The sequence below is a fragment of the Lissotriton vulgaris genome, chromosome 5, assembly GCF_964263255.1.
Source record: "Lissotriton vulgaris chromosome 5, aLisVul1.2, whole genome shotgun sequence".
Lineage (NCBI taxonomy): Eukaryota > Metazoa > Chordata > Amphibia > Caudata > Salamandridae > Lissotriton > Lissotriton vulgaris.
The window spans coordinates 88,787,260-88,809,152 of record NC_141693.1 but is presented as its reverse complement, the minus strand read 5'-3'; the positions used below and the strand labels follow the sequence as shown (position 1 = coordinate 88,809,152).

The 21,893-nt window shown below is 49.5% G+C and overlaps 1 protein-coding gene across 1 annotated transcript in view; it reads right to left on the bottom strand.

The window, feature by feature from the left end:
- Positions 1-1,725: 1,725 nt before the first annotated feature.
- PSMB7 (proteasome 20S subunit beta 7) overlaps positions 1,726-21,893 on the bottom strand; it is a 46,661-nt gene continuing 26,493 nt past the window's right edge. The window contains exons 3-5 of the mRNA XM_086919338.1: positions 12,947-13,044; positions 1,990-2,130; positions 1,726-1,753 (exon numbers count right to left, since the gene is read on the bottom strand). Coding sequence (XP_086775464.1) covers positions 1,726-1,753; positions 1,990-2,130; positions 12,947-13,044 — 267 coding nt within the window. The remainder of the gene's footprint in view (positions 1,754-1,989; positions 2,131-12,946; positions 13,045-21,893) is intronic.

The following is a 21,893-nucleotide window of genomic DNA, read 5'->3' as shown; positions in this document are numbered from 1 at the left end:
CCCATCCTGTGTTCCTCCTCCCCCATCCTGTGTTCCTCCTCCCCCATCCTGTGTTCCTCCTCCCCCATCCTGTGTTCCTCCTCCCCCATCCTGTGTTCCTCCTCCCCCATCCTGTGTTCCTCCTCCCCCATCCTGTGTTCCTCCTCTTCCTCATTCCCAAGCCTGCGTTCCTCCCCCATCCTGCGGTCGTCCCCCTTCCCCTCCCCCATCCTGTGTTATTCCTTTTCCTCCTCCCCCGGTGCCTCGCCCTCAATACTTGATTCCTACTCCACCCCCCTCCAATCCTTAGTTCCTACTCCTACTCCCCCCCCCCCTCCAGATCCTTGGTTCCTACTCCCCCCATATATATCCTTGGTTCCTACTCCTACTCCCCCCATATATATCCTTGGTTCCTGTTCCTACTCCTACCCCCATATATATATCCTTGCTTCCTACTCCCCCCATATATATCCTTGCTTCCTACTCCCCCCCCATATATAACCTTGCTTCCTACTCCCCCCCCCCCCATATATATCCTTGCTTCCTACTCCCCCATATATATCCTTGCTTCCTACTCCCCCATATATATCCTTGCTTCCTACTCCCCCCATATATATCCTTGCTTCCTACTCCCCCATATATATCCTTGCTTACTACTCCTACTCCCCCCATATATATCCTTGCTTACTACTCCTCCATATATATCCATGCTTCCTACTCCCCCCATATATATCCTTGCTTCCTACTCCCCCCCATATATAACCTTGCTTCCTACTCCCCCCCCCCCATATATATCCTTGCTTCCTACTCCCCCATATATATCCTTGCTTCCTACTCCCCCATATATATCCTTGCTTCCTACTCCCCCATATATATCCTTGCTTCCTACTCCCCCCATATATATCCTTGCTTCCTACTCCCCCATATATATCCTTGCTTACTACTCCTACTCCCCCCATATATATCCTTGCTTACTACTCCTCCATATATATCCATGCTTCCTACTCCCCCCATATATATATATCCTTGCTTCCTACTCCTTCCCATATATATCCTTGCTTCCTACTCCTTCCCATATATATCCTTGCTTCCTACTCCTTCCCATATATATCCTTGCTTCCTACTCCCCCATATATATCCTTGCTTACTACTCCTACTCCTCCATATATATCCATGCTTCCTACTCCCCCATATATATCCTTGCTTCCTACTCCTCCCCATATATATCCTTGCTTACTACTCCTACTCCCCCATATATATCCTTGCTTCCTTTTCCCCATATATATCCTTGCTTCCTACTCCTCCCCCATATATATCCTTGCTTCCTACTCCTCCCCCATATATATCCTTGCTGCCTACTCCCCCCCCCCATATATATCCTTGCTTCCTACTCCGCCATATATATCCTTGCTTCCTACTCCCCCCATATATATCCTTGCTTCCTACTCCTCCCCCCATATAAATCCTGGCTTCCTACTCCTACCGCAACCCCCAAATATCCTTGGTTCCTCTTCCTCCTCACCGCTGTGCAATAAAGTTAAGAATCTAGCATTTTGGGCGAGGCCACCCAACCAGCTCATCTCCTACCTCATTCCCTCCAACTCATCCCTAGCATTCCTCGCTCTTGGTTTACCCTCTTCTACATCTGGCCCTTTCCGCCCTTTGAGGTGAGCTTAGGGCTCCATAATGCACTATATAAATAATCAACTGAGTGCATAACAAATTTAGTATGTAAACTGTCCGCATTCAAACAAGCAATTTCAACGCTCTTCTTCTATGGTGCAAGAGATCATTATTCTTTAAAAAGGAACTCCTTACTATCATGTGGAGTGCTTAAAATGACTCGAAAATGACACAAAGTTAGAGAAAAGCCCACCCTTTGGGGTTTATTGTGAGCACAGGCTCAAAAGTATCCAAGTACACAAAGTCTTGCACGCCAAAATAAGTTGTGTAGAACTTCTCAACACTATGCACACGAACGATCTGCAAAAGACAGAAGGTATTAGGTACCTGAATAACATCTGTTTCAGCATACGATTAGCAGTGGCAACTCGAGGCAGGCGTCCGGTGGAAAGTGAATGGAGCTCCAGATTGGAAGATATGAGTTGAGTGGTCATTTCTGTATCTGCTGCTGTTCCAGCACCACAGCAACTAAAAACACATGCAGAAAATAACTTAGTAAGACCATCAAGGAACGAAAGAAGGTACAGCGGCCTTACTTGTTCTGCATATATTAGTCAAATGCATATTGCTCAGAAAACCCAACATTTTCTACTGACATTTAACTATTCATCAGTGTCAAAACATGTACAATAGCAAGCAACTCAGAGTATCGCAGATGCACCCAGAGTCGTGATTACATCCTAAATGCCCACTTCATTCTAGAAGAATTACCATATTTTAATTTCAGAAGGGTGCTGAAAGTGCTAAAACTCAATTCATGAATCTTAGACCCATTAACCGCTGGGTAGGAAGGTCAATCCAAGTAGAGGGCATCATAGCACTAAACATCCTACAATACCCATCCTCAAGGATAGGCAGGCCTACACGTTGTCAAGAGTTTGTGCTGCCCGAAGATCTCTTCCCTCGTGGCAATCTTCACTGTAAATTGCTTAAATATTTAAAGCAAGATTCAGGTACTCCAAAGCAAACCATACAATAAACTAGAGAAAACAACCAACAAAGATTAGCTTTCTTTTGTCGTATGTGTAAGTCCCAAAAGCATGTGGATTGCAGCAAGATGCAATATAGATTTTGTTTTTGTAAGTGTTCCAACTTCTTTTCAGTCACGTTAATGAAATGTGACACTGTAAATATAAATAAGGCCACTAGAAATCTATAAGTCGGCTGCTCTTTACACAAAACACTCATTTGTCACCTACAATGACATCTGATTTATGTTTTGCACATTTTATTGAAAAAATGTTTTTAGCTCGAACAGTTGGAATGTTATCAGAAGCCTAGCACGAGTATGAAATGGAATGTAGCCCCTAGCATTTACAAAAAATGTACTGGATACCTTTCATCTGTTGACTGGTGTACGTAGGCTCTAGAGAGGCAGGACTTTCAGATGGAGCTAATATTCCTAATGGATGGTAGGAGCTCGGAGGGAGAACTAAAAATACATTATAGATATAGAATTGTTGTAAGAGGTTGGAGTATTTGTAGAGGGAGGCGAGAACCCACCTCAAAAATAATCAGGGTGAATCACTCAAGTCACTAAATAAACCTGAGCATAATCCTCAAGAAGCTTGGCATAAAGCAGTCGGGTGTAAGTTAACCCCTTCACTGCGGCGGCAATTCAGCCGCAGTGCTAGGGGGTGGGGGTCGCACGGCTCACCTGCGCTTGTGACGGGACCGCTCCGTCACGCGCCTCGGGTGAGCTGTGCTAGTGACGGAACGGTTCCGTCACGAACGCGCCCGCTCAATAGAACGTGCCGCGCGTCAAGCGGGCCGTGACGGAACCGTTCCGTCACTAGCACAGCTCACCCGAGGCGCGTGACGGAACGGTTCCGTCAGAAGCGCCAAAGGGGTTAAAGGCAAAGAGTAAAGCATTTATGCAGTACACAAATGGGACTAAATGTGAAAATACACAAGAAGAAAAATCCAAAACTTGTAATGACACGAAATGAAAAAAAATCCAAACAGTGGAACCGCAGTTTAGAATTTTAGAAAAGTTTAAGGACCAAAATAGCGCCAAAAATTGTGACCTGCCCACCGCAGTCATCTGGTTGAGCTTGACCAGGCCAAAGTCAAAAGTTGTGGCCGAACGCAATTGGATTCAGGGGCCACGTATGACTCAGTGAAAAGTTGATCTTTGGACTTGATTACCATAATGGAAGTCAAAAATCCTCAAGGGGGCAAGGCATCAGTCGGAAGAGGCTCTACTTAATCAGATAGTGGCTTCAAGGAGACCTTCTTTCTGTGGTTATCGTATGGCAAGAAAGCTCCAAGCTTGAGAAATTTGAGCTTCAATCACAGAGAAGGTCCCTCACAAGCTGGATTTCGATCTTGATACTTTGTCACTTTTTTGGAGGTCGGATTCTTCCAGAGGAGCAAGGTGGTGCAAATGAAGAGGGCTCTACAAAGCTACACACCTCTGTGAGGCTCAGCTCGGATTTTCAGGAGCAACCTGAACCTTTTACCCAGCAGCGAAGCACCTTTGTCGGATCGGCTTTGCGGTTGGTTCCGGTCTCCCATCAGTTCTCAGAGCACAAAGTTGCCAAAAAGATTTTAAGTCCCAGATTTCAAGAAACTACAGGAGGAGTACAATTTGACACCAATCAAAGGCCCAGGAATTTTGGGGACAGCACTGGGGTCAAGGCTCACTCCAGAAGAGGCCAGTAGAAGGTTCCTGGGCAGGTCCAATTAAAGGTGGTCAACTGGGAACGCAGGAAAAGGCCTCTTGGAACATCTGTCCTTGTACCCCAAACAAGAGGTCAGCCTTATGACCCCTGGAGTCCACTACTTTGTCTGGGTGCCCAAGAAAGAGCTGGTCCAGTCTTCAAGACTCTTCTTAGGTCACAGACAGCAGGTCCAGTCCTCTGCTGTTCTTCCACAGGTCCAGAAGTGATCTGAGAAGGGCACTGGGGATGCCACATTTATGTCCAGTGCCTGCCTATGGGTGGGGGAACCTCCTGGCCACTCCGTAACCAATGGGGCAAAAGTTCCCAGGGGTGATCCTACACCTTTTTGAAGCACTAACTTTACTTTAAACAGTCCCACAGTGTCCCGCTCTACCTAAATCCAATATGTTAGAACCTTTCTTCCTCTGGTCAGCGCTCCCTGTGGCAACCCAAACATGTGGCTAAGATAATGGGCAAACCCTCACTTGTGGTCACTCAATACTAGTTCTTAGGCAGCCTGTAGTATACTTGTGCTCCTCACAAGATGGCCACCTGTGGTCATTAGACCTTCTTTTGTGTTCCCATCTCCCCAGCCTCCCAGAATACCTGTGTGCATTCTACCTTGTGCTGTTTGAAGGTTCCACTCAGGTCAGTTGATGGTCTGGTCAGCTGGCGAGGTGTGCGCTCTGCTGTATTCTTAATAAATCTATCTTGTAACTTAAAGGAAGTGTCCTGCTGCTTACATAACTACTTACAACACAGCCCCCTCAACACACATTGGGTTTGGAATCAAACTAACTAGGAAGACAAAGGGAGGCAGAAATAGGTTTGAGCTACATCTACCAGTGACATAGTAGGACCTCTTTGAACCTCAAGTAGGGTGTGGCACAGCCCTCCCAGGCCATCCCGCTCAATGGAAAAAACAGAACAGGAGAGCCATTAACAGTCCGGTGGCACTTATGGAAAGACATATTTGTCTTACCCAGGAAAATTATAACTTTCTAAAAGTGTAATTTTCTAAAAAGTAATATTAAAGCAGACTTTACCATTACAATAGATTAAATTACTTTAGAATAAGGACTTGAATCATTTTTCTAGTTGCTCCAAAACCGGAATTAAGCATTATAAGTTTTAATCCAACCAAAGTTTTCTTATGGGAAGGCTAGCTTAGCCACAGAGAAAAACTACGTTGGAGGTTTACAATGTGAAAGATTAAATATCCATGTCCTACTTTTTAAATACCATGCACCGGAGGACGTATCATGGTCAGGTCTATTGATACCTACAGGACAGTCCTATTAAGACTGATCTGACATGGATTTTTATCCTCGACTTCTATCCTGATCCTGGATACCATTCAAGCGACTTGGCTGTTTTTGAATTTTAGATAGGTCTCCACACATTTATTCACCCCCGTGGCTGGTTATATATATCCACCTTACCACTTCCCTCCCTTGGGGCTGTCCCCCAACACCTACTTCCCCTGCGTGCTCTCCTCTGCCTCTCTCTCGTCCCCTTGTGCCGTCTCTCCTGAATCCGCTTTCCTCCTTAACACCCGGTCAGCGGTCAAACACCACCTCGAGCTCTTTACTTTTCTTGAAACAGTAAACCCGACCTTTTGTTCCTTACAGAAACTTGGTACTCCTCGGACTCTTGACCCCATATCTTGGCAGCTCTACCCGGCTCGCATTATGTTGTGCGCTCCGACCGCCCACAGGGGAAATTTGGAAGCGGTGTTGCCCCAATTGCATGCTCTAATCTTCACTTCCAGGCACTGTCATCCCCCCATTCAGGTGGTGGACTTCTTAGTGGTTCGTTTGCCTCTCTCCAAGTCCCCCTTACCTGTGCACTTTTTTACCGACCGCCGCAGCCAATGCTTGATTTCATTCCCGCAATACAGGAACTATTGTCTACCCTGTTAGTAATTCCTCTGTTCTGGTCCTAGGTGACTAACTTCTGGCTTACTGACCCTCACGAAGAAATCTCATGTCTAAGAACTTCACAGAGCTGCTCCTCAACCTGAACTTCATTTCCCATTGTCACACCCCTACACATTCCGCTGGCCACATCTTAGACCAAGTCTGGTCAGCCAACACTCCTATTTCCCCCCCTTTCAGTTTCCCCTTGTCCCTGGTCTGACCACTCAATTTCTTTTTCCTTGGACCAGGGCCTGGCGACTAAGCCCCCCTTCCTAGCAACATCTGGGCTCGCAACTGGAGCCAGGTGGATCTAGCCACTCTTTGTTCCTCCTGATCAGCTCTGCCGCTTGATCTCGATGGCCTCACCCCTCATTCACAGGTTGCCATCAATAGTTGGCTCTCTGCAACATACGACCAAGTCGCACCTCTCAAACGCGTCAGAACACAACAAGCTCATGAGGCTAACAGATGCTTTAATTTGGAGTTAAAATCAAAAAAACTTGCACTAAGACTACCTCTGGAGGCGCGACTACTGCCCTGCACGGAAATTACAGTATACCACCTTACTTCAGGAATATAAAAAAGCAATTCTCCACTCTAAATCTGAATATTTCTCTTCCAAGATCCTTTTGGCTGAGAATAAACCCAAAGAAATATTCACCATAGTTCACGAATTAGCCTCCTCTGACAGAGTCACTCTTAAACCGGTCCCCTCACAATCCCTTTGTAACTCCCTCAATCATTACTTCATTGAGAAAATCGCCACCCTTAAGGCGAACATCCCAACCCCCCCCTTCCTTTCAAATCCCCCTACCCCGCCCAATTCCTCCCATCTAGATCAACTTCCGCCGGTCTCAAAGAAATCCTTCCTTGGTTTGTTGACTAAGGTCAAATCTGGTTCACCGGCGGACACCTGCCCGGCCTATATACTGAAAGAAATTTTCTCTGCGTGCCCACAGCCCCCTTTAACCTTTCTCAATAACTCCCTTATGCAGGGAACTGTCCCCGACGCACACAAAATCATCCCCATCCTTAAGAAACCCGGTGCGGATCCCACCTCTCCCTCTAACTACAGCCCCATCTCCCTTCTTCCCTTCCTGGGCAAAATCCTAGAATGCCAGGTCACCAAAGTCCTCAGTAACTTCATTGAGGAAAGTCGTTATTTAGCGCCCCACCAGGCAGGGTTCCGCCCCTCTCATTCCACCGAGTCCGTCGTCCTTTCTGTCTTCGACGAGCTCAGAGGGGGTGCCGATGTCAACTCCCCCCCCCCCCCCCCAAGCACAGGTCCTTCTGGACTTGTCCGCGGCCTTCGACACAGTCGACCATTCCATCCTCCTCGACCGTGTCAGAGGCGCCCTGGCGTGGATCACCTCCTTTCTAGGAAACCGTACCCAGGCGGTTCAGCTTGCAGACTTTTCGGCTCCCACACGTACCATTTCCTGTGGAGCCCCACAAGGCTCTCCTCTCTCCCCTTCTTTTCAACCTCTACATCTGTCCTCTAATATCCGCCCTTCAACAGATGGAGGTCTCGGTGTTTAACTATGCCGATGACCTCCAGCTGATCTTCACCCTTTCCTCACGGCCTGCCTCAATACGGAACTTCCAAACAGTCATGACCTTCATCAGTGACTGGATGAACTGCAACCACCTCAAGTTAAACCCCGACAAGACCGAACTGGTTCTTATGGGCGACAGCTCCAGTCCCTGGACCTCAATTTTCTGGCCTCCCTCTCTTGGGTCTCCTTCTCCCTCTTCCTCAGTAAAAACTCTGGGTATCAAAGTCAACTCCGATTTTACAATGCGCTCCCAGATCAGCTCTGTGGTCTCGGCTTGCTTTCTGACACTCCGCACTATTCTTAAGATTTCCCATTTTTTTTCTTTCACTGCCCTCAAGCTTATTCTCATGGCCATGGTCACCTCACGGCTTCACTACGGCAATGTGCTGTACACAGGCACCCCGCACTGAAGGCCTATCCGAAGCATGACGTATAGGTATTACAAAGGTAAGTTTAGGCCCGACAAAAGGTTTATTCTGCCAGGTTGAAATGGCTGTTTAAAACTTGACAGAGACTCCAAACCAGGAGATATGTTCTACTGTGCTATTGTAGTGGATGGCACATTGGGTGCTGCAGCCCACTGGTAGCACTTAACTTACAGGTCCTAGGTACACGTTGTACCACATACTAGTTACTTATAAGTATATTAAATGTGTCAAGTCTCAATTGCGTCAATCAGGAGTATGCCAAGTAACCTATATTTAGAATGGAGCACAGAAGCACTTCACTGCTGATTAGCAGGAGTAAAGTGCACAGAGCCCTAGGACCAGCACAAACTGGTTCAGCATAGAAAGGCAAAGATCTGTGAGAAAACCACACAAAAGATGGGGCTGTTCACCAATTGTTAAGGGTAAAGCAGGGCCATGACTCACATGAGCTGGGCCATGCTTTTTCTTCTGTCATCCACTGTGGCTCCTCAAATTTGGCTGTGGATTCGCAAGCCACCTACAAATGGACTTCCATTATCCAACATGGTACACTGAGCACAGTTTCCAAAAAATAAAATGGAAAAGGAGTATAAATGGTCAGAGTAAAGAGACCTCGAAAGCATACATGACTTTCTCCCGGGAATAAAATCATTAATAAAATATTGATATTTATCATGGGATTTACAAATCATATCAAGGATTTGTGAATCCTAGACCATCCCTCGGCTCCGCAGATCCCCTATGCTTAAGGATTGAAGACTGCAACATATGATTCAACAATCCCGTTACACAAAAAATTAATAAATATTCAGTGAATTACAGGTACGTTAGGCCACAATAAAGCATAAGGGCTGGCTGCTTCCATCACTGTGGGAACAGAGCCTTGGCACAGACCAGCCCCTATTGCCAACCTTCCACTGCTCAGGGAAGGCCTTGCACCCCAGGATCTGGGGGCCAAGCCCTGCGGCTAACCTCCCAATGTGCAGAGCTGGCAGCTGTGCACAGCTGGGGTCGGCTTCCTGCAGAGAGCTGGGTGCAGGTCCTGGCCAGAGACCAGGTCCTGCAGCCAGGAAGCCACTGCAAACAGCTGAAGGCCAGATTCGAATATGGTGTGCTGAGTAATATTCAGTTATGTCTTAATGTCTGCTGTTGAAGGGTGTTGTGCCTATGTGGGCATTTCCTTTGTTATGTTAAAATGATTTATAAAGCACACATACATCGACTGGTTTCTGGACGCTGGATACAGTAAAATAACTTACAGCTCGTAAACTCATTCATATGCTTGTGAAAACAGCCAAGTTTTCAAGTGGCCTAAATCTGAGATAACAAGATGTTGATAACAATATTAGATGGGAGTGAGTTCCAGAATCGAGAACAGAAAATCTAGCACGCCCTTGCTGCTTATTTTTAAAAGGAGGAATGACCAAAAGGCTGAGGTGCGAGGACCTCAGATTGCCAGCAGGAGGGAACCTCTGGATGTGTGAAGAGAAACTCAGGGCAGGTGCCATGCAAGGATTTAAAGATAATTCATCCGATCTTAAACCCTTGCCTGCTGATGACGGAACCGCTCCGTCATCAGCTGCGGTGGCGCTGTGCTGATGACGGAGCGGTTCAGTCATGGCCCGCTCGGCGCTCCTGCACGGCGCGAATTCCGCGCCTGGGCTGAGCGTTCCATTGAGCGGGGCGGGCCATGACGGAACCGCTCCGTCATAAGAACAGCGCCACCGACGCTGGTGACGGAGCGGTTCCGTCACCAGCATGCGGCCGCCCCGCCCCCTTAGCACTGCAGCGGAATAGCCGCCGCAGTGAAGGGGTTAAAGGCAGAGCGCTGTTTCACTGTAGCCAGGTGAGTTTCCTCATCAGGGGAGTGAAATTACATCTACTTGGCAGTCTGTAAATCAGTCTAGCCAGCTGATTTTATACCAGCGGTAGTCTCACTATCAGGTATTCTAGGAGACCAAAATAAAGCGAATTTGCCTAGTCAATATCAGAGATGAATAATGCGAGAACAACATGGACATGGGCTTCAAAAGTGAAAAATCTTCCAATTTCTCTAATCTTCTGAAGCTGGAAAAAGCAGGAAGAAACTACGGACCCAAACTGAGGCTTCATAAAGAGATTGTTATCGATAAGAACTCCTAGGCTCCTCGTTGAAGTTGTGGGCTGTGGGGCATCCCCAGTTCAGTGGGACAAAAGTTGGAATTCCATGGATTTGGGGAGCCTCCAACCAGAACAAGCTCTTTAATTTCAATTGATTGCTGTTCATCCAGCGACAGATGAACAGTATGTTTTTTAGTAAAATTTGAGGAGGAGTCTGGAGTATGATTGACTGCAAAAAAAAGTTGCATATCATCAGAAGTGCACACGTTCATTTTCCTTGACGTCTGTACAAGAGGAAAGAGGAAACAATCTATACATTGAAAAGATGGGGGCCAAGGACTATCCTTGGGGTACACCGTTGGTCAATTTGACTGTAGAGGAGTTCAAAGGGGAAAATCAAACAGATTGGGAGCGTTCTTTCAAAAAAGACAAACCGTTTAAGTGCTGCTCCCTGAATACTCGCAGCCGCGACACGATCCAACAAATGTTCACGGTCGAACATGTCAAACGCCATGGATAAATCAAGAAGCACAGGTACAAGCACTGTGACAGTTCACAGGAATATCCGAGGTATGTTGATGTGTCAAGAGTCCTTTTGAATATGGTGTGTGCTTTGTACTGGTTAGGTAGATGGAGAGGGCAGTGGTATTACAAATATGTTCTTTGCTCCGATGCAAGACAAAACTGGTGAACAACATTCTGAATAGCATCTGCTGAATGCGTTCCGTTTACGTTATTAAAAACATTTTTCAAGGCACTGTGATCATCTTTGTATAAATACCTATGTGACAAACAGTGTCACACTGAACAACAAATAGATGATAGGTGGAATGCTTGCAGACTAGCATTTGCTCTTAGCTTATGTTCCCGTTCAGAGAAGGCCTGCCCGACAGTTCAGATTGGACTGCTTATCTTGGAGCAATGCCATGGGTGATTTGCGTTTCTTGGTATGAAGTGCAAAGTAAGTAAAGAAATGATAGGACTGGAATGTGGCCTGGAGCAAAGGCCAATGGCTGAGACTATTGTAAGCATTCCACCCATCACTTTGTGCTTTCCTGGATGCAACGTTCTATCTGCCACAGGTATGCCCACACACTGATCTCCTATTCACTGTGCCACGGGACTCAAGCATTAACTCACTGATGAGCCCTAACTAGGCTAAAGCCAGTCTGGGTTGCTTGCGATCCCAGTCTGGGAGGTTATGGCCTAGCAGTCTGAGCTAGATTGTTTCTTCTGGAGCAGAACCGGTTATATATGGCTGGTCTTCTTGGACTGGAGCACAGGCAGCACGAATACTAGTGGCTGAGACTTTTGCAAGCCTTTCACCCATTAAGTCTGGGTTTTCCTCAGCTTGAAGCTGCCACTGGATCCATTTGGATAGTAGTTGACAATGTGTGCGAAATGGAAGAGACCAACAATCAGGGATTCTAGTGATAGTGTGGTAAAGTATGGAACGGGATGCTGTCAGGGTCTTGTTCTGAAACAAAAAACAAAGTGATGGAAGAAATTCTTGCTGTAATCTCAACACAAGGGTAATCGCATGGGCTAAATTCCTGTCTATTTTCCCACTATGTCACTCCAGATAAAAACAGCCAGTCAGTGTCTTGTTCAGTAGGAGGTCTATTTCTCTTTTGTTGCAAATGGTGACAGTGGCATGACTGGTGTGAAGCACAAGGGCGTGGCTCAAGCCACATTGCAGTACAATGTGCATAGGACAGAGAGGTGACAATAGTCATAATTTGTGATTCTCTTGCAGTCAAGCTCACCATCTCAGGTGGTTCTCGGTGCACCCACAGCCAGGGCACCATCAGAACGTATACTAAGAAGCGTAAAAAAAATAGAAAAAACAAAGGCAGCATTTTCCATCAATATGCGCAGGATCTGGAACAAGATTCCCGTAGCCATTAAGAGTACCCTACACTGCTCCAAATTTGGTAAAGAGTTGAAGACTCACCTCTTTCACCCCTTCGGTGCCGATGACGGCCCCAGTCCATCATGCATCACGATGCTCGTGTGCTGATGACGGCTGATGGCCGTTATGAACCCACCCACTTCGAAAAACGCCGCACAGGCGCAGAATCGCGGCCGCACCCAAGGGGTTAAAAAACGCTGCCTCAAAATGCATTAACCGTCCATAACCTAGCTATCTTTCCTATCAAAGATTGACTTAAATCTGGTCTTTCCATTATGCACGACAGAACTCTGCTGGCTTTTGGCTAGGGTTGTGCTATATAAACACTATATACATATAAAATTTTACTGCAGACTGATCTCATATACGATAGGAAGAGTGACAGAGTTTTGGGTTAGAGTATGTATCATGGTTGCTGGCAATCTCAACCAAAACTGCATGCAATTAATAATCTAGAAAACTAATGGTTTTGGCACAGGACGTGGAGTTTACACTCCCATAAAATTAGACAGGGCTAAGGCACGTCAGTCATCAAAGGTTGGGAAGCACAGGAAGGAAAAACGACCTTCTCCTAAAGAAAGTTTCAGCGAGAGAAATAACACCCCTCACTCCCAAAGAATTTTCTGCAGAGCATAGCATCATAAATCTAGCAGCAACACAACTGTACTTTAGCAATCCCAAGAATTTGATTCAAATGTCCACTTACTAAATATTGGGGGAAATATAGTGTATTTTCGAACAGTTTTTGTCTGCTACTATCATTCCTTCAGTTGCTCTTGTATCAGCACCAAGAATGATACCATCCTGAAAGAAAAAAAACAAGATATTGGTTTCATCTCAATTGCAGTTACTTTTCTTCTTAGTTTTGTGTATTTAGATTGACTTTTCACATCTACAAAGGCCATCTGGGAGCATTTCATAAGTTTATCTATCATGCATCAGCGAACAAAAAAAGTCACAATTAATTTTGCAATGAGAATAGGGACTGCAGAGTTGTTTACGGATTTGCGCCTTAGCATCAGCATTTAATACAGAATGGCAGTATGTTTCTGAACATTAAAATGGTGCATAACGTTCTGCAAAAAAGTACCAAAATGGTTAAAATCTTATGTGCACAACCAATGGTCAATGTATTTGTAAATGGAATCTTATCACCCTCATTCAAAGAGGCGTACACTAAATGGTTGTTTCCATCCCAACATTCTAGCTGCTATGTAAAATAGGAAACAACAAACAGATACATGGTATGTACACCATAAACAGGGACACCGGAATTATGTGGCAAAGGAGCACCAAATTATCCAGCGGTTTGACTAAATTATACGGCACAAAAAGTCAAATGTAGAGCATTTTTTATTAGTATTACATCATTATTTTCTAATTTTTACACATAGAAATATTGTCTGGGGAAAGAGGTCATCTCATTATTTCCAGTTTAACAACCAAATATACAGAAATGAGCAACTGAAAGATGACTAGCTAACCTTTGCAAAGGGGGTTAGCGGTACGCAAATACATGGTGCAACTTTTTAGTAACTTTTGATCTGTTTAAGCAAGATTATTTTTTTTGTTAACATGTGAAGATTGTACAGTAGATGATGGATTATGTGGCAAATGCCTTAGTATGCGGAAAAAGCTGCAACCACATTATTACAAAATTCTAGTGGCCCTGATCATAAATAATAAATTTAAGATGGCAACATACGCAAATTACTTATCTTTCTAATTGGCATTGGAATGCTCCATCTACAATCTGGTACAGTAAACTCAAGACTAGTCCAACATATATGAGCACAGCTCAATGACAAAACAGTGGTATGCCCATTTCCAAAACCAAGTATGAAACGCCATATTACAAAGTACAACAATAGTTGGCAATAACATGCAAAAGCAGTGTATCTGTCACATCCAAGTAAATACAGACAAACAAAGAAAAGGAGTCTATAAGATTGCCACTGAAACTCTTATGGTAAGGTAGGTTGAAAACTATTAAAATGATAGCAACATCGAAAATTCTTTATCCTACCACGATGTTCCCACAACACTGCCGCCGTTATTCTTCAGGGAACTCAGCATAAAACTATCAGACACCCCCAGAACGGTAAATATTCCAGGATATCCCTAACAAAACCAAGACATCAAACGAGAGAGTATTTCGGTTTCCAAACTTCCATCTCTACCAAGAAGCAATACAGATATCATAAGCATGATGAGCAAAAAGATCCAGACAACTATGACACAATGAAACAGGTCAAAATAGAAGCCTCGCTAACAAAACTCATTCTTCCTCGTACATTACACACTGCGAACAACTATGGGCTCATCTGCTCCGCAACTGTGGTGATAAGCACCAAGAAAATGCTAAAATATACCAAGAAGGAAGGCCAAAGGAAAGATGGCTCAATAAGTATATAGTATGACAAAGATTTCACACATCACATTAGTTGTTCTGGCATAAATGAATGAAAAGAAGAGGCATGATCTTAAATCAAATTCATCAGGAGATCTCTGTAAAACGTGAACTAGAGGGATAACTGGCCCACCTATCTAAAGGCACTCGTAGGCTCCAAAGAAGATCACTACTTATACAAATTTGGCCATCCAAAATTCTTCAAAAAAATAAAACTTAAGACGATAAAGGTCGCAGCTAGATCTTGGATGGAGACAAGAATAACACTAAAAATACCGTATTTCAGCAAACATGCGCCAATCTGGGAATCACCAGGCACCCCTGAATGTTTAAAAGATGCACTATCGATCCCATTAAGAAAGCACAACAAACCACTGGGGACAGCTCCTAGAAAACAACCGGATTGTGAAATGGGAAAACCTATACGAGGAAACTCAGGGGTCGATATCAAGATTTAAATTCTACCAACTAAACAGCTGGGTGAACACCTTAAAAGAAAAACTGCAAGGTGATGAGATCATTGAACAAAAACTCCTGAACCCAGCCACCTACAAAAAGGAAGTTTCTTACTGGTACTGGGCCCTTATAAGAGCAGGGGAGGAAGGGGCGTGGCTTAGCACGCGATGTAGACGGACGTGCCTGGGCTGAGCTCAGAGTGAAGCTCCCCTACCGCGGGCCATTTCTCCGGCATTTCTCACTGTAGCTGTCCCAAACTCGCACCGAGTGTGCCCCGGAGCCTGATCTACCGCCTGTGAGACTTTGGGGGAGATCGGCGATACGGACCCTCCGACCGGCGGAAGCCTCAGCAGTTACCCGGCCCATCGAGGTAGGCCACACCGCGCGCACCCACCCCCGGTCTGCACGGTGTGGGGGACGGGACCGCGCCACTGCACCTGGTGCCTCCAGCGACCCCACTGCTGGGGAGCCCCTGCATTTGGTGGCGGAGGCGGCACCCTCGGCCACTCAGGCTTGGAGCATCGGCCCGCATAGCCGGCAGTGCCAGGGACACCCCGCTGGGCCACGCGGTTCTCAGGAGAGGACCACACCACACTGATTGGGGCCTCCACTGCCCCTGCTGCCAGAGAGCCCTTGCAACTGACAGTGGCGGCGGCGCGATCGAGCGCACCGGATCCCTGTCCCCTCTCTACCCTGAGGTGATCTCCAGCCAGCGTCGGACCTGGCCCATATCCGAGGACCCGGCCTACACTTCGCAGCGACCGCAGCCACACCTGACCAGCCCTGCTGGAAGGCGAATCCGCCGTACTTACGGTGACGCAGTACACGCCGGGGGTGCTGGACTTGACTACGTGGGTGCGGATCCCGTGCAAACCCGCGCGCAGCGCCCCGTGGTTCACCCCACGCCGAGGGACACGACGCCCTACACCACAATTGATGTTGTCCTGTGCCACCCGGACAGATTGATCCTCCCAAACCCGGAGGAACAGGGGCGGCCAGAGAGGCCACGTGGCCTGGATTGATCAGTCTGCACGCGGTCCTACCAGGAGAAGATGTCACCGTTGCGCCATTTGAAGTGATATCCAGTGGCGCACAGGCGCTCCTACACCGACTGCGATGCAACCTTTGCACCCTCCCTGGGCGGTGTCGCTGAGCGGGATCCCGGGTGCCCTGGCGGAATAGCGATCTCCTCACCAGCTACACGCCGGCCGGAGTGGGCAACGCGGAGTGCCTGGCCTCGTGACCAACGCGCCCAAGACCCTGCGGTATTGGTTGTGGAGGCCTGCCGCCCCGGCTGCCTTGCAGCGCTGACCAGTCCCATGTCAGGGGGGACTAGAGCGAAGACCGGAACCGGAGGGGCACTAAACAAGGGAAAGATGGTGAAGAACCTCGAGGCTGACCAGACTGCCTCCAAACTAGACACCATGCTGGCGGCCATGGAGCGCTTGGAAGAATCCATGCAGTTGACCCGTACATCACTGGAGACCAAGATAGATAAGGTGGCAGTGGAATTGACGCACCTCAGGGCAGACCACAAGAAACTTTCCGAACGCACCTCAGTCCTGGAACAGACTATGGCAGAGGCCTCGCCCAAGTTGGTACAGACGGATAAGCACATACGTGACCTCCTCAATCGAGTGGAGTTCCTTGAGGACAGGGCGGAGGATGCGGAAGGACGGGCCCGGAGGAACAATGTACGCATAGTAGGCCTGCCGGAACGCTGGGAGCGAAGAGAGGCGGCGGAACATATGGAGGACTGGCTTCGGGAACTGTTACCAGAGGGCACACTGTCGCCGCACTTTGTAGTGGAGAGGGTGCACCGGGTGCCGTCCCGTCCACCCCCGGAGGGCTCCAATCCCAGACCAATGCTTAAGCGAGTGCTGAACTACCGCGACCGGGACGCCATCCTATGCGAAACCAGGAAACTGTCGGACATTAAAGTAGACAATGCAAAGGTAATGTTCTTCCCCGACTACACGGTACAAGTCCAGCGACAGCGCCACTCGATCATGGCAGTGAAGCAGATACTCAGGCGTTTGGCTCTCAAGTACTCGGTACTATTCCCGCCGCGCCTCCGGGTGGTAGCACAAGATAAGACACATTTCTTTGACACTCCTGAGGCAGCTGCGGCCTGGTTGGATTCTGGAGTCGATACGGGCCAAGGGACCGCACCGCCAGAGCCGCGCAGAAACCGCGGCGCCCGCAGACGAAGGCACCGGCGCCCCTCGCCGGCCAGGTCGTCCACCGCGGATACGGAAATGGGCCCCACGCCAGAATAAATACAAAGCGAACAGCAAGAAGCCCTCCAGATGGCGGCCGACAATGGCGACTCTGCCTCGTCCCCGAAAATTGAGTGGGACCCCTTTAAGACAGTGACTCGAGGGAGCTGTCTCGGTATGCAGGCAGGCCTGCGGGGGCAGGTGGAGCGGGATCTGCTGAAAGCGGAAGTGACTTTGCTAGACAAAGAGCGGGAAGCGGCAGAGGGCGATGACTCCTAATTGATTACGGCCAGGGCAGATCACGCCCTTTTGATGGAGAGGCTGAAGAACCTTAATTTCGCGGCACACTCTGCACGCACCCACAACACCGGTGACAAGCCAGGCAGACTCCTATCATGGCTGATACGTCAAGATACTCAATCTGCGTTGGTGCTGTCGATCCGTACGACTCAGGGCACTCAAGTCTTCACCCAAAAACTGATACATGAGGCGTTCACAGCACATTACAGGTCCTTGTACAGCTCACGACTGAGAGCCACCGAGGTGGAGATCGCAGATTACCTAGCGACACTGCAACTACCAGCGGCCACTCGCGCCCAACAGGCGGAGCTGGGAGCGGAGCTTACTAGTGAGGAGTTACGAGAGGTGATTTTTTCCCTCTCTAATGGCAAGGCGCCGGGCCCGGACGGGCTCCCGGCCGAATTTTACAAGGCCTATTCCTTGTTACTAATACCGGAACTGTTAAGAGTGTACAAGGCGGCATTTGAAGATGCTGAACTTCCGGCGTCTCTGAACGAGGCCAATGTGATCTCCCTGCTGAAACCAGGCAGGGAAGCGTGCGAGCTAGGATCGTACAGACCGTTAGCGCTCCTTAACACAGACTACAAGATCTTGGCGGCGACATTAGCTCGGAGGCTTGCACCCCTAGTTCCCACACTGGTACACTCTGACCAGAACGGCTTTGTGCCCACCCGTGCACGTCTTACAACATACGTCGCTTCTTCAGAGTCCAACGCTATGCGATCTCCAACTGCCATGCTCAGGGTGTATAATACTTGATCTAGAAAAGGCGTTTGACTCGGTGGAGTGGTCCTTTCTCCTCCAAGTGCTCGAAAAGTATGAGCTGGGCGACGCCTATATTCAGATGGTGGGGCTCCTCTACCAGGCGCCCGAGGTGCGAGTCCGTTCTGGGTGGCTATTCTCCGACAGAATAAGGATCGGGAGAGGCACCAGACAGGGATGTCCCCTCTCTCCCCTGATATTCGCGCTCGTGATGGAGCCGTTGACAGAACTGCTCCGGACCTCCGGAGCCGCCTGGGGCATCCCACTGGCAGATGGAACCCATTTGGTGTCTCTGTATGCCGATGACTTGCTGTTATATATCAGGGACCTCACCCGCATACCTGCGACACTCACGGACATCTTTCGGGTGTTCGGGGACATGTCAGGGCTCCGCGTCAACTGGTCAAAATCAGGGGTCTATGCGTTCAGTGACACTATGCCACAATGTGAAGTGCGATTGATGGGCGAGGAGCTTCGATGGCACCCGACGGTATTCCGGTACTTGGGGATCCTCATATATATATCGAGACCCTGTTGATCTCCTAGAGGGCAACATCGTGAGAGCCATCTCCTCGCTGTCGGCCCAGGTCGCGTTCTGGAACTCCCTCCCACTGAATGTGCCGGCTCGAGTGGCGCTGACGAAGATGATAATGCTCCCCCGGCTCCTCTACTTTTATGCTAACCTTCCGGTGTATGTACCGACACGCATATTCAAGAGGTTGGAAGCCCTCACCAGACGCCTGATCTGGAATAAAGGACGCCCCCGAGTGGCATTGAGGACCCTCTATGCGGCCACGGAATCTGGAGGCCTGGCGGTTCCCAATCAGGAACTATATTACCTAGCGGCCCAGCTGCAGTGGGTTGCCTATTGGCTGAGTGGCAGGAACCTGATGGGCACGGCCACGAAGACACTACCCTGACCCCAACTCAGGTGCTAACGCTCTTCCACCCCCTGACACGGGGCCGGCCTCCCGACCAAATCCATTTAGCTGTTGCGAGGCAGTGCTTTATGCGAAGCCTCAGACTCACCAAAAGCACGGTGCCATATGCCCCGAACCTGCCGCTGCTGGGGACCCCCTGGGGGAGTGGCGTGATGTCCTCAACCGTGCTACGCAGTTGGACTGCGGCGGACCTGGACAGTCAAGGTGACTTGTATAGTGACGGGGAGCTACTGTCCTTCGAGACTCTGACCGCCGACACAGATCTGCCGGCGGGACAGTTTCTGACGCACGCGAGGCTTCTCCGAGTGCTAACGGGGACATGGGGAGACCTGACTCACGAGCCGACCACACATATGCTCATACAGTACCTACATGTGATGGGCGATGGTTCCCATCTGGTGCACTGGCTGGCACAGGCGCTGCACTATCATACTCAGTTCTCCTCCCAACGACAGAGAGAAATGGACGGCCGACTGGGGTAGAGAATGGTCGGATAAACAATGGGCCGCAGTACTGGCTGGCGCAAGGAACATTCCTCGTAATGCGAGATTTAAGATCATCCAATATTACATAATACACCGTGCGTATTTGTCCCCGGACAAACTAAATCGCTACTTTGGCCTCGCCTCTTCAGCATGTCCCAGGTGCGGACTTCTGAACTCGGATCTGCTACACGCACTCTGGAGTTGCCCTGACCTTACCGTGTACTGGTCGGCGGTCACTGACCCATTAGCGGCAGCCACGGGCGACGCCCTTCCCAAGACGTGGGAGGTATGCCTACTGGGACTCTACAAGAGGACCAAGCAGACCAAACTACAGGCACGTTTCTGGGACCTGGGGCTCATTACGGCTAAGCGGCTCATCACGAAACGCTGGAAGAATAATGCCCCCCCCGCGACCTGCGGGCTGGCGTCGCTCATTTGCCAACTGGGCTAGCGCAGAGAGCGTGACTTTACACAGGGAAGAGACGGCGGGACTCCGTATGTACCAGATTGCCCAAGAGTGGGACACTTCCCTGACTGCATACCATCAGGCTTGTACCCAGGCTGGTATTACATGACCGCTTCGTCGCGTCATCCCCCGCCCCGACATGCCGCTCCCACCCCCCCCCCCCCCGGCCGCTGGGGTAACGCCCAACAAAGTCTGCTTGCTATTATTCCCTCCTACCGCCATAAGGCCGCAGCAATCCTCAATCCACGACCATTGCCGCCCCCACACAGTCCATATATGGCGTCACATGGGGGCGTGGCTTGGACGCCGATCGGGATGGCGGCGTGAGCTCGCAGCTCCGCGCGGAATCCCGCTAATTCTCCTGATTTCTGCACCCTGGGCGACCCGTGGTCGACGCTCCTGACCTACGAAGTGTGGGGGGACCACTGGGCGTTGATAGAAAGTTGTCGGGGGACTGCTGGCCCCGAGGAGACCCAGTTGGGCGACGGCTGAGGTGTCGCCGAGAGTGAGAAGAAAATGGTGGCGGAGAGGTCGGGCAGCTCCGGACATCGACATTGAGCTGACTTGGCGCCGACTGGTGGAAGGCTCTGCAGCCGAGAGATTGAAGCGGTAGGGACTGAGGCAACAGTCCTGAAGATCGGGGGACAGGGGATCCGACCCCGCTCGGACTTTGAGGACACTTGCTGGCCGCTATCCCTCCCTTTTCCCTTCCTCCTCCAGGCTCACGAGGGTACAGTTCAGGCAGTGCTCGCCCACTTGGCCCTTGGAACTGCGGGCATCGGCGGTGGCACTTGATCCTGCTCAATATTGGGAAGTTTGCACCGACCCACGAGTGCCGGGACTGGACGGGTTTCCTGGCCTGTGACGCAGTATCCTAAGATGGCGGCCATGGGAGGGCCGGTGGCTGTGGAGCGCGGACAAGGGGACCTGGCGGCGCCGTCCCAGATGGGCGAGACCCCCCCAAGGGAGTTGGACCAGGAGCAGCGACTGAATCGACGCCTGGATGCCATACTGGATGCAATTACCTCGACCAAGGAGGCGTTGCAGCAGGACATAGCGCAAGTAGCCACGGGGCTGGGGCTATTGCGAGCGGACCATGCGAAGCTGGCGGATAAGGTCAAGGACCATGATCAGCTGCTATTGGACCTGAAACCGTCGGTAGTGACCGCGGAGCATAAGATCACGGACATCCTGGCCCGGTTGGACTCGCTGGAACGACGTGCGGAGGATGCCGAAGGCCGCAATAGGAGGAACAACGTGCGGGTCCTAGGCCTGCCGGAACGAATTGAGGGGGAGGATGCTGTGGCCTACATGGAAGATTGGTTGCGAACTGTGGTGGCGCCGGAGGGGCTTACTCCTTTCTTTACCCTGGAACGAGCCCACAGGGTGCCTGCTCGCCCGCCAGGACTTGGCCGCCCCCCCGACCGATGGTGGTGCGGCTCCTCCATTATAAGGACCGGGACCTCCTCATCCAGAGGGCTCGGATGTCGGGCCCGTTTGAGGTGGAGAACAGCAGGGTTACAATCTTCCCGGACTACACCCAGACGGTCCAAAAAAACAGAGCATCGTTCCTGGCGGTGAAGAAGGAGCTGCGAGAAGAGGGCATTCAATACT